Genomic DNA, 12,385 nt, shown 5'->3' with positions numbered 1-12,385 from the left:
TTTTCTCCTCTGACCTTCACAAAAGTTTTGTGAGGTTGGTAATCCAAGCATAATCACCCATATTTTAAATATGAGAAATTTCGTGATTTGCCTAAAGCCCCACGGCAGGAATTGAGATCTCAGGCCTCTCGACTTATCATTTCACAGGGTTATAGATTTGGACCTGAGAGAGAGACTCTCATCTAATTGTTAGTTTACAGATGAGGTAAGAGTCCTAGTGAGGCTCAGGGACTTGCCCAGCTCCCCTAGTGAAGATGAGGTTTGAACCTAAGCCCTCGGACTTCCGGTGTGCCTTGTAACTGTGCCACAGTCTCCTTGATAATTTTGTAGGATTTAGAGTTTGAAGGAACTGAAAAGGTCATGTAAGGGCTGGACCCTATGACATCCACGGTCCCTTCCAACTCCAGCTCCAGAGCCCTGTGGTTCTATCATCCCACCTTTTCATTTTATGGAAGAGGAAAGTGAGGTCCAAAGAGGAAATGACTTGCCCAGCGTCATAAGGGTAACGACAATTAAAAAGAAACATTGTTAAGGGCTTCTAAGGTTTGTAAAGCATTTTACCTATGTGTTCTCACTTAATCCTCACAATAAGCTAGAGAGACAGCCGTTGCCATTATCCTCATCTTACAGAGGAGGAAACAGAGTCTAAGAGACGTTAAAGTAGCTGGCCCAATACATGGTCACACATGTAGCAAATGACTGCAGAAGGATTTGAACTAGGGTCTTCTTGACTCAAAGTGTGGCACTATGCTACCTCACTAGGATTTGAACCCAGGTCCTCTAACTACAAATCCAGTATGCTTTCCATGATATCCCATCTGCCTGAGATTACAGAAGAATCAGCCTGTTGTACAAATGCAGGGTAGTAAAAAACAGAAGATTTACATCCGATTCTTAGGACATTAGATTGGATGCTCCTTGAGGGCAGGGACTATCTTTTACCTGTTTTTGTATCCCTAGCACTCTGCTGGGCACATAGTAGGTGCTTAATAAATGTTTATTTACTATCTCTTAGTCCTGCCTTTATTCTGTTCTCTGGCTATAGGGAAGTCACTTAACTCCTTTGCCTCATTTTTGTTGTTGTTGTTGTTCAGCCATTTCAGTAGTGTCTGATTCTCTGTGACCCCATTGGGGGTTTTTCTTAGCAAAGATACTGGAGTGGTTTGCTATTTCCTTCTCCAGCTCATTTTACAGGTGAGGAAACTGAGGCAGACAGGGTTAAGTGACTTGCCCAGGGTCACACAGCTACTAAGTGTCTGAGGCCAGATTTGAATTCAGGAAGAGGATTCTTCCAGGCCAGGCACCCCCCAGTTGCCCCCAATGGTTGGGAAAATACCTGCACAGACTTCAAATAAAAGGTGAGGGATGTTAGGGCGTCCTTTGAAAGGGTCTTCATTCTCTACCTCGTTGTACATTACTTTAAAGGTTAAGGATGAGAATCGGGATTACCCCTCTTTCGCAGGCAGGGTGCCCTCTTCCTCGGTTGCCTTCTTGCAGCAGGTGCTGGTACCTCCCGAGGCCGGCTCCGCCCTCCTCTGCAGCATCTTCTGCCCTTCCTCCTGCAGCACCTTCAGCAGCAGCCCCCGCTGATTCCAGGGGATATAGGACTTGACGGTGAAGACGGCTTCCTGCAGCCTCAGCCTAGAGGCGGTGATGTAGTCCAGAGTGGCCAGGTACGGACTGCCGGCCAGCAGCCGCAGCAGCCCGCGCCCGCACAGGGCTCTCACGCAGCTCCCAGGGTGGGGGGCTTCGTGTTCCACCACTGCCTGGAAATCTTCCAGGGCTTGCCCGGCCTTGCCTGCACGGAGGGTGCAGAATCCCCGAAGTGTGAGCAAGGTGCTGAGGTAGGTAGGGTGCTTGGACCCAAGAAGGCGATCGCAGAGCCCCAGGGCCGAGTGGCTGTCACCGGACAGCAACAGGCAGTCAATAAGCCGGATGGTCAGCTCCCGCTGGGCCCCGAGGGGAGCCACACATAGGAGGAAGCGCAGGGTGTGGACGATGGGAGGCAGTAGCTCTGTGCCCCCATCAGCTCGGAGCTCTACTCGAGCTCTCACTGCCTCTCTGAAAAGGGAAAAGTCCCTCTCCAGTATCTCCTGGGCCTGCGCCAGGATCTGATCCATGTCCCTGGGTGAGAACACCTCTTCCAGCTGCCTCTTGGCGCGGTCTGGGTTCAGCCGGAAGGCTTCCTGGAGGTCCTGAAGCATCTCCCGGCTCCGGCAACGAAGGCAGAAAGAGGCTGCTGCACGGATAACCAGCAGGATGGATGCACACTCTCCTTGGGGAAGAGCAAGGTGTGCAGAAGGGGAAAAGACAAATCAGCCTCGGGTGACTGTACTTACAGCTAAATGAATCATCTGGGTCTTTATTTAATTCACTACCTCCAGTTATTAGTGGGGCAAGATGGCCTCATACAGAGCACAAGGCCATAACCTCTGAGCTCAGCCTCATTATTTTACAGATGAGGAAACTGAGGTTCAGGAAAGATAAGGGAGGGACTTGCCTTCGGTCACCTGAGTACCAATGATCAGGGGTAGACTTTGAACTCCAGTCCTCTGACCCCAAAGCTGAGTATTTTTCTACTGCACCCATGTTGTCTCTCTGACAGACTAGGATTCCCAGCCTCTGATATTGTATGAGAAAAAGGGGCTCAGCCACTCCATTTGCTTTCTATTGTCCCATTTTCATGGTCTTTGGAAGCCTTTATCAGGCACTAGTTAGACCAGATGGTCCCTAGGGGGCCTTTCCTACTCTGACATCCTGTGATTCTATGAATCAAACCCTCTACCCAGGGAGATAATTTTTGGCAGATATGGAAAATAATCAGCTATAGGGCTCTGGTTTCAAAACTAGAGATCAAGACTGGCTCATATGAGGGAAGCTGGGCATCACTTTCACTATCCTTAAGCCATTCTATCCTAGACTCTTTGTTGTCTGACTCTCCATGACCTCATTTGGATTTTCTTGGCAAAGATACTGGAGTGGTTTGCCATTTCCTTCTCCAGCTCATTTTACAGATAAGAAAAGTGAGGCAAACAGCATGAAGTGACTTGCCCAGGGTCCCACAGCTAGGAAGTGTCTGATGCTGGATCTGAACTCAGGTCTTCCTGACTCCAGATCTGGCTCTCTGTGCACTCTGGCACCACCTAGCTACCTTTCAGTCCTATCCAATGAAGGCCAACAATATACCCTATTGAGGCTATAATGATCTGAATCACTGACTGATCCCTTAGATAATGATAATTAATTAGATAATGATAATGAATCCATAGATACAGTTGGAAGAGTCCACCCACTCCCTGATACAGATGGGGAAACTGAGGCAATGGAAGGGTAAATGATTTCCCCAAGGTCACAACAAAGATGGGATTGGGACCCATAGATCTATAACTGGAAGGTCATTGAGTCCAACTTGCTTCTTGTACAGATGGGGAAATTGAGGACCAAGGAGGTTAGATAACTTGTCCAAGGTCACACTGTTAAGTGTATTTACCTTTCATCTATAGGGGGAAGAGGAATGAACTTTATACGGCACCTACTATGTGCCTGACACTGAGTGTTAAGCGCTTTGTAATTGTCTCATTTGATCCTCACAACAACCCTTGGAGGTGGGTGCTCTCATGATCCCCATTTTATAATTAAGGAAACTGAGGGGAAGTGACTTGCCCAGGGTCACACAGGTAGTCAGTGTTTGAGGCTGGATTTGAACTTTATATCTGGGACTTAATAAATGCTTGACTGACTGACTGACTCCCCTTGAATAAGACACTCAATCTCCCACCCCCATGCCTTTGTACTGGTGGTCCTCCATGTCTGGAATGTTCTGCCTCCTAACCTCCAACTCCTGACTCCTCTGGCCTCCTTCCGGACTCAACTCAAATCCCACCTTTTTCAGAAGACCTTCCCCAGCTGGTATCTGGCCATTAACCACCCACTTAGGCAGCTGATGTTAAGATTTTTCTTTTATCTTCATGGTTAATACTTAAAAAATTGTCTGCTAGTACCTTGGAGTTTGCCATCAGTTGGGGTTGATTCAAGCATGCGGCTGCACATGGTCACACACTCCTCCCATCTGCCTGTCCTGAGCAGAGACGCAGCCTGTGTGGAGGATCCCTGGGTCTCTCTGGGGGCCAGGGCAGCTAGGAAGCAGTGACAATCACTGGCCCACTGGCTTCCAGCTGCCTCTGCCTTGTGCTGCTCCAGGAGGTAATCCTGGCAGGCACGAATGAGCAGGGGGAGGTGGTCCCGTTGGTGAGAGAGGATAAAGCCCAGAGTCTGGTTGGCATAGGTGACGAAGGCCTGGAGATACTCAATGACGCCATCACCCACTTTGGCCCCAGACATGATCCAGGCCAGAGCTCGCACGAGCCGCAGCTCCAGGGATCCTGGGACGTGGACCTCCAGAAGAGCGTTACATCGACTGGCCACTTCCTCATGCCGTCCCTGCCCCATCAGGGTGGTCAGTCTATAGAGGGAGGCAGCCAGGTTGTTGGGGTGGAGGGCGCTGAGGAAGGCGGCAGCCAGGGCCACAGTGAGGGAGACCACGGCCATGCCATCCCAGTGGATAGAGGGGATCTGGGCCTCTCCCCGGCACCAGGCCTCGAGTATGGAGACCACCTGCCCCGTCTGCTCCTGGCTCAGCGACTGCTGTGCCCTCTGCACCACTGAGGATGGGTGGCAGCTGAAGGCAGCCAGGTAGAAGGCAGTGGCCAGGGGCAGCTCATCCAGGGTCAGGTGGCGGTCTCCCTCCTGCCACAGATGGACAGTGAGCTCCTGGGCTGACATCCCTTGTGGGCCTCTTACGGTCACATCTCCTGCTCCTTACCCTAGAGGAGTGCCTGTAGAATGGAGAATACAGTGGTCAGTGATGAAAGGGAGATGTTAGTCCTTCAGCAGGGCTGTGTTCCTCAGTGCTGACCCACCACAATACCCTCTGCCAATGTTCCCCCACTAACACTCCCCTGTAAAGCCTCATCATTGCACAAAAGTGACTCCAGGCTCATGAAGGCACTGGTCCCTGACTGGCTGCATGGTGTAGTGGTGATCACATCTGCTCTACACATAGAAAGTCTTAGGTTTGGACCCAAATGGGGATATATATATTTTAAGGGGTACCCTCAAACTTGCAGTCTGGAAGACCTGGTTTGAATTGTCCCAGACACTTACCAGCTGTGTGACCTCAGGTAAATTGCTTAACCTTTCTGGGCCTCAGTCTACTTTTCTGTAAAATGAAAGAGTTGGATGCAATGGCCTTGGAGGTCCCTTCTACCTGTAGGTGTATGATTCAATCATCCCATGGGCCTTCCCTGGGCCTCAGTTTCCTCTTCTGTAAAACAAGAGGGTTGGATACCATGACCCCCGAGGCCACTTCCAGCTCTAGGCCTAGGATGCTATGAGAAGAAATAGGCTTAGGGGCAGCTAGGTGGCACAGTGGATAGAGCACTGGCCCTGGATTCAGGAGGACCTGAGTTCAAATCTGGCCTTAGACACATAATGCTTACTAGCTGTGTGACCCTGAAGTCACTTAACCCCATTGCCTAGGAAGAAGAAGAAGAAGAAGAAGAAGAAGAAGAAGAAGAAGAAGAAGAAGAAGAAGAAGAAGAAGGAGAAGAGGAAATAGGCTTGTTCTGCTTGGCTCCAAAGTGGAATTGACACCCCTTCCCCCAAGGAGGTTAGTGGGATCCTCTTCATTACAGGTTTTCAGGAAGAAGCCAGATGACCACTTGTCTGGGACCTTAAAGGCCACTACGTCCAATCCCCTCATTTTACAGATGAGGAAACTGAGGCCCAAGGAGGCTGAGGCACAAGGTCACATGAGGGACATGGTCACATCAGAGACAGGCTGGACGCAGCGGCCTCTGAGGCCCCATCCATCTCTGAGGTTTGGTGAGCACAGGCCTGGTGACCACTGCCTGCACAAAGCTCTTGTCTGAGGGCCAGCCTAGCTTATGAAAGTGACTCATCCCCACCTCGGTGGTGGGACTGTGGGCATTTCCGCCGTAGAAACTCTAAATAGATGGTGCTGTAATCCTATCATCCTGCCCTGGCATTTTACAGGAAAGAGTTGGAAAACTGTACGCTAACAGGCGGGAGGAAGCTGCAAACATCTCCCAGAGTTATTGTGAGAATCAAATGAGGTAATACTTGTAAAGTGCTCAGCAGGCGCTGTATAAATGCTCATTCCCTTCTCTTTCCATCCTCCTTTGAAATTCAGAACTTCTGAGCTCAAGAGATTCACCAGCCTCAGTACCTCCACTAGCACATGGCACAGGTATGTGTCATTGTGCTGGTCTCCCACAGCTAGTATCAGAAGGAGAATTTGGACTCTAGTCTATGGGTCTTTCTGCCACCTTTCAATTTTTTAAATGACTACCTTCCTGAGTACAAATTGAATGACCGTGAGCTGAAGGAGACATAGGCTAATTGGAGGGGCAGGGAGGGAAATTTCAGGAAGTCCCCTAGCTAGAGAGGAGGGAGAATTTTATCTTCTTGCTATGGGGCATTCATAGGATCACCGGAGGGTCTAGGGAGAGACTGGTGATTTCACTGATATACTCCCTCTACTAAGGAATGAATTAATGAACAAAAAATCATTTATTAAATGCTTATTATGTTCCAGGCACTGTGCTATGTGCTGAGGACATAATTACAAAAAATAAGGCAGTCTCCGCCCTCAAAGAATTTATATTCTAATAAGAGAAGACAACACATATAAGCAACTCTTCTATAACTTAGAATCAGAGAATTGTCTAAGACATTAAGTGGTATGGCCATGGTCCCACAACTAATATGCCAGGGCTTTGATGACCCACTATCTATTGCACCACACTGCCTTGCTCGTAGAGTCATAGAAGCAGTGCTGGAAGAGACCATCTGTTCCAGCCCCTTCCTCAAGGAAAGAAAAGAAGAAAAAAAAAGAAAGTCACATGATAACTTTACTATATATTTAAAAGTAATAGCAAGCTGTACATAAGAGATTTGCAGTTTCATGTACAATCATCTTTTTTTTTCTATTCTACTATGTTATGGAAATGCTTGCTTTATTTCTTAAGTTCAGATAAAAATAAAGATTCTTTTAAAAAGGAAATAGATTCAAATAAAACTTTCAGATCCACAAAAAAAAAAAAGTCAGGCCCAGCGAGTTGGGTGGCTGGCCCAAGGACACACAGCTAATAAGGCTCGAATTTGGGCTTTTCCACTTTCTGCCTCTGTGACTGTGAGCTGATCATTTAATCTCCCTGGGTTCAGTCCCTGACCTGTTAAGTGAGGAGGTCGTGCTAGCTGACCTCTAAGGTCCCTTTAATATCTAAATCCATTCTTGCCATGGACCTACTCTCCCCATAGGAAATTAGGACCCCAATCCTGGCTCCTCCCTGACACTGCTTGGGTTGAACCTCGTCTTATCATCCCCAGGAAGCAGGCTTACATTGCTCTGCTAGGACTCCTCCCTATTCCTTTCTCTCCCCCTTTTTCTAGTGCAATTTATAGGTTGCCTTCCTCATCAGACTATAAGCTCCTTGTGGGCAAGCAGTCTTGCTTGCTTGTATTTGTATCCCCGGTGCTCTGCCCACTACCTGCCACATAAGAAACACTTAATAATTACCTAATCCATCCTACTCTCTTATTCCTTTGCTCACAATACACACCTAGTAAGTCTTTATTGAACTGAAATGATCAAAACGAATCATTAAACAATGATTACTCACGGTTCCTCATTGTTGTTCTTGTTGCATGTATTTTAAAAGAGATTCTGGGAGGTTAGGTCCCAGCTCCCAACCAGCTCCCAGCTCCCAGGTCTGATAGGAAAAGTACTGGCCCAGACCAATGACCCCCACGCCACACCCTTCAAACGAGCCCTGCCCAAGGCAGGACCATGGAAACTGTGACTCCCACCCCCATTAGCAGGTTGTGTTAGCTTTGGAGTGGGAGACTGGCTTGAGCTTCTGTATGCCGATTGGCTTGGGTTCTGGTCTCTTGGGGCTGGGGCTGGGGCTGGAAAGTTGGTGGAGCAGGGATGGATGGAGGGAACCACTGCAGAACCATTGATGGGAATCACAGAGTGCCTGAGGTAGAAGGGAGTTCAGAGGTCATTGTCCCCCGTCCCCCCTTTCCTCTTAGCTGAGCTAGACTCTTCTCTGTACTAGCTCCAACAAGCCATTAGACAGCTTCTGCCCATGGCTCCCAGGAAGTGGGGCAAGGTAGGGGAGTCCTCAGTCCTTACGGTAGAGAAGAAGACTGGGCAGGCTCACTTGGGAAGGAGTTTTGCTTTCTGAATGAAGGAAGGAAAAGGGATAGGAAGAAAGGCAGTTGGAGAGAGAGTGAGAGAATGGTCTCTGAGGGGCAAGGGAAATAGATGTCAGAAAGATTCATGGAGTTTTGGGCTATCTACAGAACTTAGAGATTTGGAGAGGCAGTGAAGTCGATGGTTTCCCAGGCCATGCCTCTCTGTGGCTCTCTTCCTGCTGTCTCCTTTTGCCCTAGCCCAGCCTACCGCACTGAAGCCCAGGCCAGACCAGTGTATCGCAGTCTAGTGTACCCCGGTCCAGCCTAGCTCTGTGTAACCCAGTCCAGCTCAGCCCTCCCAGGCAGAGAGCATCTCAGCTCAGCCATACTACAACTCAGCCCAGTGCTCTCCAGTTCAGAGCACCCCAGCCCAACCCACAGTGCAGTACCTGTGCTTCCTAAGCACTCAAGTCTGGAGGGGGGGGGGGGCTTCCTGTGGCCCCTGTGCCGAGAAGTAGGACGCACGCAGCCTGCGCGCCTTGGGGGCAGAGGGGCAGGAGGAAGGCGGCACTCGCTTACCTGCGGGTCTGCCAGCCCAGGATCTGTCCCTCCACGTGGGATGTTTCCCGGGAGATCATCAACAGTGTCCTGGTAGTTGCTCCCTAGCTTAGCCCAGCCCTTATTGGCTGCAAGCCCAGCCCCAACCCTTGCTCCGCCCAGAGCACCCTATCCACTCCATCCACACCCAAGGCGTCCAAAAGAGGGCTTCAGAGCCTCCGCAGTTCCTCCCCTCCTAGGACTTTTCAGCCCCAGTGACCCCGCCCCTGAAAGGAGCCAGAGAAGCTCCAGGTGACTAAGGAAATATCCAAGCAACCCCAGGATTTGCAAAGATTCCTGCCTGCCGGTGCTTTCACCCACAAGAGGACCCAGCAGAGCAGCATTCCGGGAGAGAGATGTCTAGCCTGCTGGGAAGAGTACTTCACTAAATGGGAATCCTGTCCCTGCCGCTAGACACCTCAGCTAGTTACTAACTCTCTAGCCTCAGCTTTCTCATCTGTAAAAAGGGAGTGGTGTGGCTTATGTTGATGGCTGAAGTCCCTTTAGAATTTTAAATCTATGTATGGCCTCATGAAACTGCACCTGGACCAAATTCTGGTCCGTCAAACCTTCATCATCCCCAGGCAATGGCCATTGGCTTAAACTAAGCCTACAGGGAAGGGGACCCTACTCAATGTGAAGGCTGCCCATACCACCCTGGGACAACTTCAGCCTTTAGTGAGTTTGTCTTCTGTCAAGCCTAGATTTGTCTCTGCTCCCACCTGCTGCTCCTAGTGCTGCTTTGGGGGCCAAGAACAAATTGAATACTTCTACGTATTCCACAACCCTTCAGACACTGGAAGCTAGTTATGATGTCCCCCCACTAGGTTTTCTCTTCTCTCTTTAAACAATTCTCATGTGACATGGACTCAAGGATTTTCATCATCCTGCTCACCCTCTGGGGAGAATCTCTAGTTGATTGTGGGACCTTCCTAAAACACAGTGGTTGGGAAGGGGCAAATGGCAGAGGGTAGTGGGGTCTATAGTCACTATAGCCCTGTATGCTCTGCCTCTCAACAGAATGGACAATCCTCTTGCCTTCCTGGGCTGCCATATCTAACCTTGAGCTTGCAGTTCACTAAGACCCTCAGATTTCTCCCCCTCGACTGATTTTCCTTTTCCTTTTTATTTGTGAAATGAATTTTTTCAATTAAATTTTTTTTCAATCAAAGAAAATCCATCTTCTTTTCTTTCCACCCCAGCCCCTGCCATCCTGTTGAGAAAGCAAAACAAAACCCTTGTTACATTGTCAGGCAAAATAAATTCCTGAATTAACTATGTCCCCCCCAAAAAATACATCTCATTCTGCCCTGAGTTAATCTCTATCAGAAGGTTGGTGGCACATTTCATCAGTGTTTGGAACAGTGTTTGGTTACTGCATTGATCTGAGACGCTAAGTCTTTCAGAGTTGTTTGTCTTTACACTGTTGTTATTGTATAAATTGTTTTCCTGGTTCTGCTGACTTCATTCTGCATCAGTTCATATGCCTTCCCAGGTTTCTTTAAAATCATCCCCTTTATCACTATTTTTTTTTTACAGCACAACACTATTCCATCAAATTCATATCATAACTTGTCCAGACATTCCCCAATTGATGGACACCCCCTTAGTTTCCAATTCTTTGCTATCACAAAAAGAGCTGCTATAAATATTTTTGTACATATGGGTCCTTTTCCTCTTTCTCTGAATTCTTTGAGGTTATAGACTTGGTAGTGGCATCTCTGGGTCAAGGGATATAAGCAGTTTAATAACTTTTGGGTTGTAATTCCAACTTGCTTTCCAGAATGGCTGGGCCAGTTCATAGCTTCACCAATAATGCATTAATGTATTTGTTTTTCCATCGCTCCTGCAGCATTTGTCATTTGTCACTATTTTTTTTTTGCCAGTTCTGTACATCTGTGGATATGGGGATTTTTAAAAAGTGCATTTTTCTAATTATAAGTGACTAAGAACATTTTTTTATGGATAACTGTGGTATCCATTTCTTCCTCTGAAAGCTACCTGTTCACATCCTGTGACCATTTATCAATTGGTGGTAGCTATTGTAGTCATTTCAGTCATGTCTAACTCTTTGTGACCTCATTCATTTTTATTTTGTTGAGGTTTTTTGTTGTTTTGTTTTGGCAAAGATACTGTAGTTGCTTGCCATTTTCTTCTGTGGCTTATTTTACAGATGTGGAACTGAGGCAGACAGGGTTAAGCGGCTTACCCAGGGTCATACAGCTAGTAAATGTATAATGCACACAGCTAGATTTGAACTCGGGAAAATTAGTCTTCCTGACTTCAGGCCAAGCACTCTATCCATTGTGCCAAGAACAGTTCCTATCCTTATAAATTTTAGTCCCTTCCCTATAAGTCTTAGAAGTGATATCTTTATCAGAGAAGCTTACTTCAAGGATTTCCCTACCCTCTTCCGCCATTTACCTTCTCTTCTAATTTTAGCTGTATTGGTTCTATTTGTGCAAAAACTTTTACATTTTATGTTAGAAAATTATCCATTTTACATTCTGTATTCCTTCCTATCCCTTATTTGGTCATGGACTCTTGCCTTATGCATAAATCTAAAAAGTAAATTTCTCCCTTGCCCTTCTAATTTGTTTATGTTGCTACCTTTCATGTCTAAATCATGTACTCATTTGAAGTCTGTCTAGGTACATGGTGTCAGTTGCTGGTCTATACCTAGTTTCTGCAAACTGATTTCAAGCTTTCCCATAAGTTGTTGAATAGTGAATTCTCAACCAAACAGATCTTTGGGTTCCTCAAACACTTGGTGACTGCTATTTTGTTAAACTGTTTTTAAAAATTCCTCTTTATGAGCGGTGTTTCACTGGGCTGGTGGAAAATCCCTGGGAATGGGCTCGTACCAGAGCCAGCCCAGCTAAGTTCAGGGAAGCTAATTGCCAAAAGGATGGCCACTTGTGAAGAACATCGATTATACCCTGGAGAATCACTATCTATGGAGGAACAGCCACAGAAATTTGAAATATTTATATTATCTCAAAGATGCTCAGAGCACTGGGGCAAAGCTTGGGGGTGAAGAGTGAACAGAGTCATCGATGAGCAGCTGCCCCATCTTATTCTACCATTTTAGGGGATTGTGGATGAGATCCTACTGGCCTCATTGATGGTGTATTTTCAGATTCAACCATCTCTTTCTACTAGGGGTCATGTGGACTACAGAGTTCACTCAATCCCAGAACCACAGAATTTCAGGGCTGGAAGAGATCTCAGAAATCATCTGGTCCAAGCAATAACTGGATAAGAATCTTTTCAACACCATGCCAGAAAAGTGATCGTCCATCCATCCATCCATTCATCTATCCATCCAGTTATCCATCCATCAAATCGTAGCTTAAACACCACTGCCTCCAGAAACAGTCTATGCCATGCGGAGATGGTTCTGTTAGTGGTCCTCCACTCACTGAAACAAACACAGCAGCCCAAATGCAGTCTGACTAACCTGTTCGTTCAGTGCTTAGCTGAGCAGCACAGTGGATAGAATAGCAGGCCTAGAGTCATCTTCCTGAATTCAAATCTGGACTCAGAGACTTACTAGCTGTGTGACCCT

The 12,385-nt window shown here is 47.4% G+C and overlaps 1 protein-coding gene across 1 annotated transcript in view; it reads right to left on the bottom strand.

Annotated features, from left to right (window-relative positions):
* TTC34 (tetratricopeptide repeat domain 34) overlaps positions 1 to 4,832 on the bottom strand; it is a 62,595-nt gene extending 57,763 nt beyond the window's left edge. Inside the window, exons 1-2 of the mRNA XM_020975651.2 lie at positions 4,002 to 4,832; positions 1,450 to 2,275 (exon numbers count right to left, since the gene is read on the bottom strand). Coding sequence (XP_020831310.1) covers positions 1,450 to 2,275; positions 4,002 to 4,782 — 1,607 coding nt within the window. The 5' untranslated portion in view covers positions 4,783 to 4,832. The remainder of the gene's footprint in view (positions 1 to 1,449; positions 2,276 to 4,001) is intronic.
* Positions 4,833 to 12,385: the final 7,553 nt, after the last annotated feature.

The sequence above is a fragment of the Phascolarctos cinereus genome, unplaced genomic scaffold (assembly GCF_003287225.1).
Source record: "Phascolarctos cinereus isolate Bilbo 61053 unplaced genomic scaffold, phaCin_HiC Scaffold_726;HRSCAF=1367, whole genome shotgun sequence".
Lineage (NCBI taxonomy): Eukaryota > Metazoa > Chordata > Mammalia > Diprotodontia > Phascolarctidae > Phascolarctos > Phascolarctos cinereus.
This window is presented reverse-complemented; position numbering and strand designations above follow the sequence as displayed.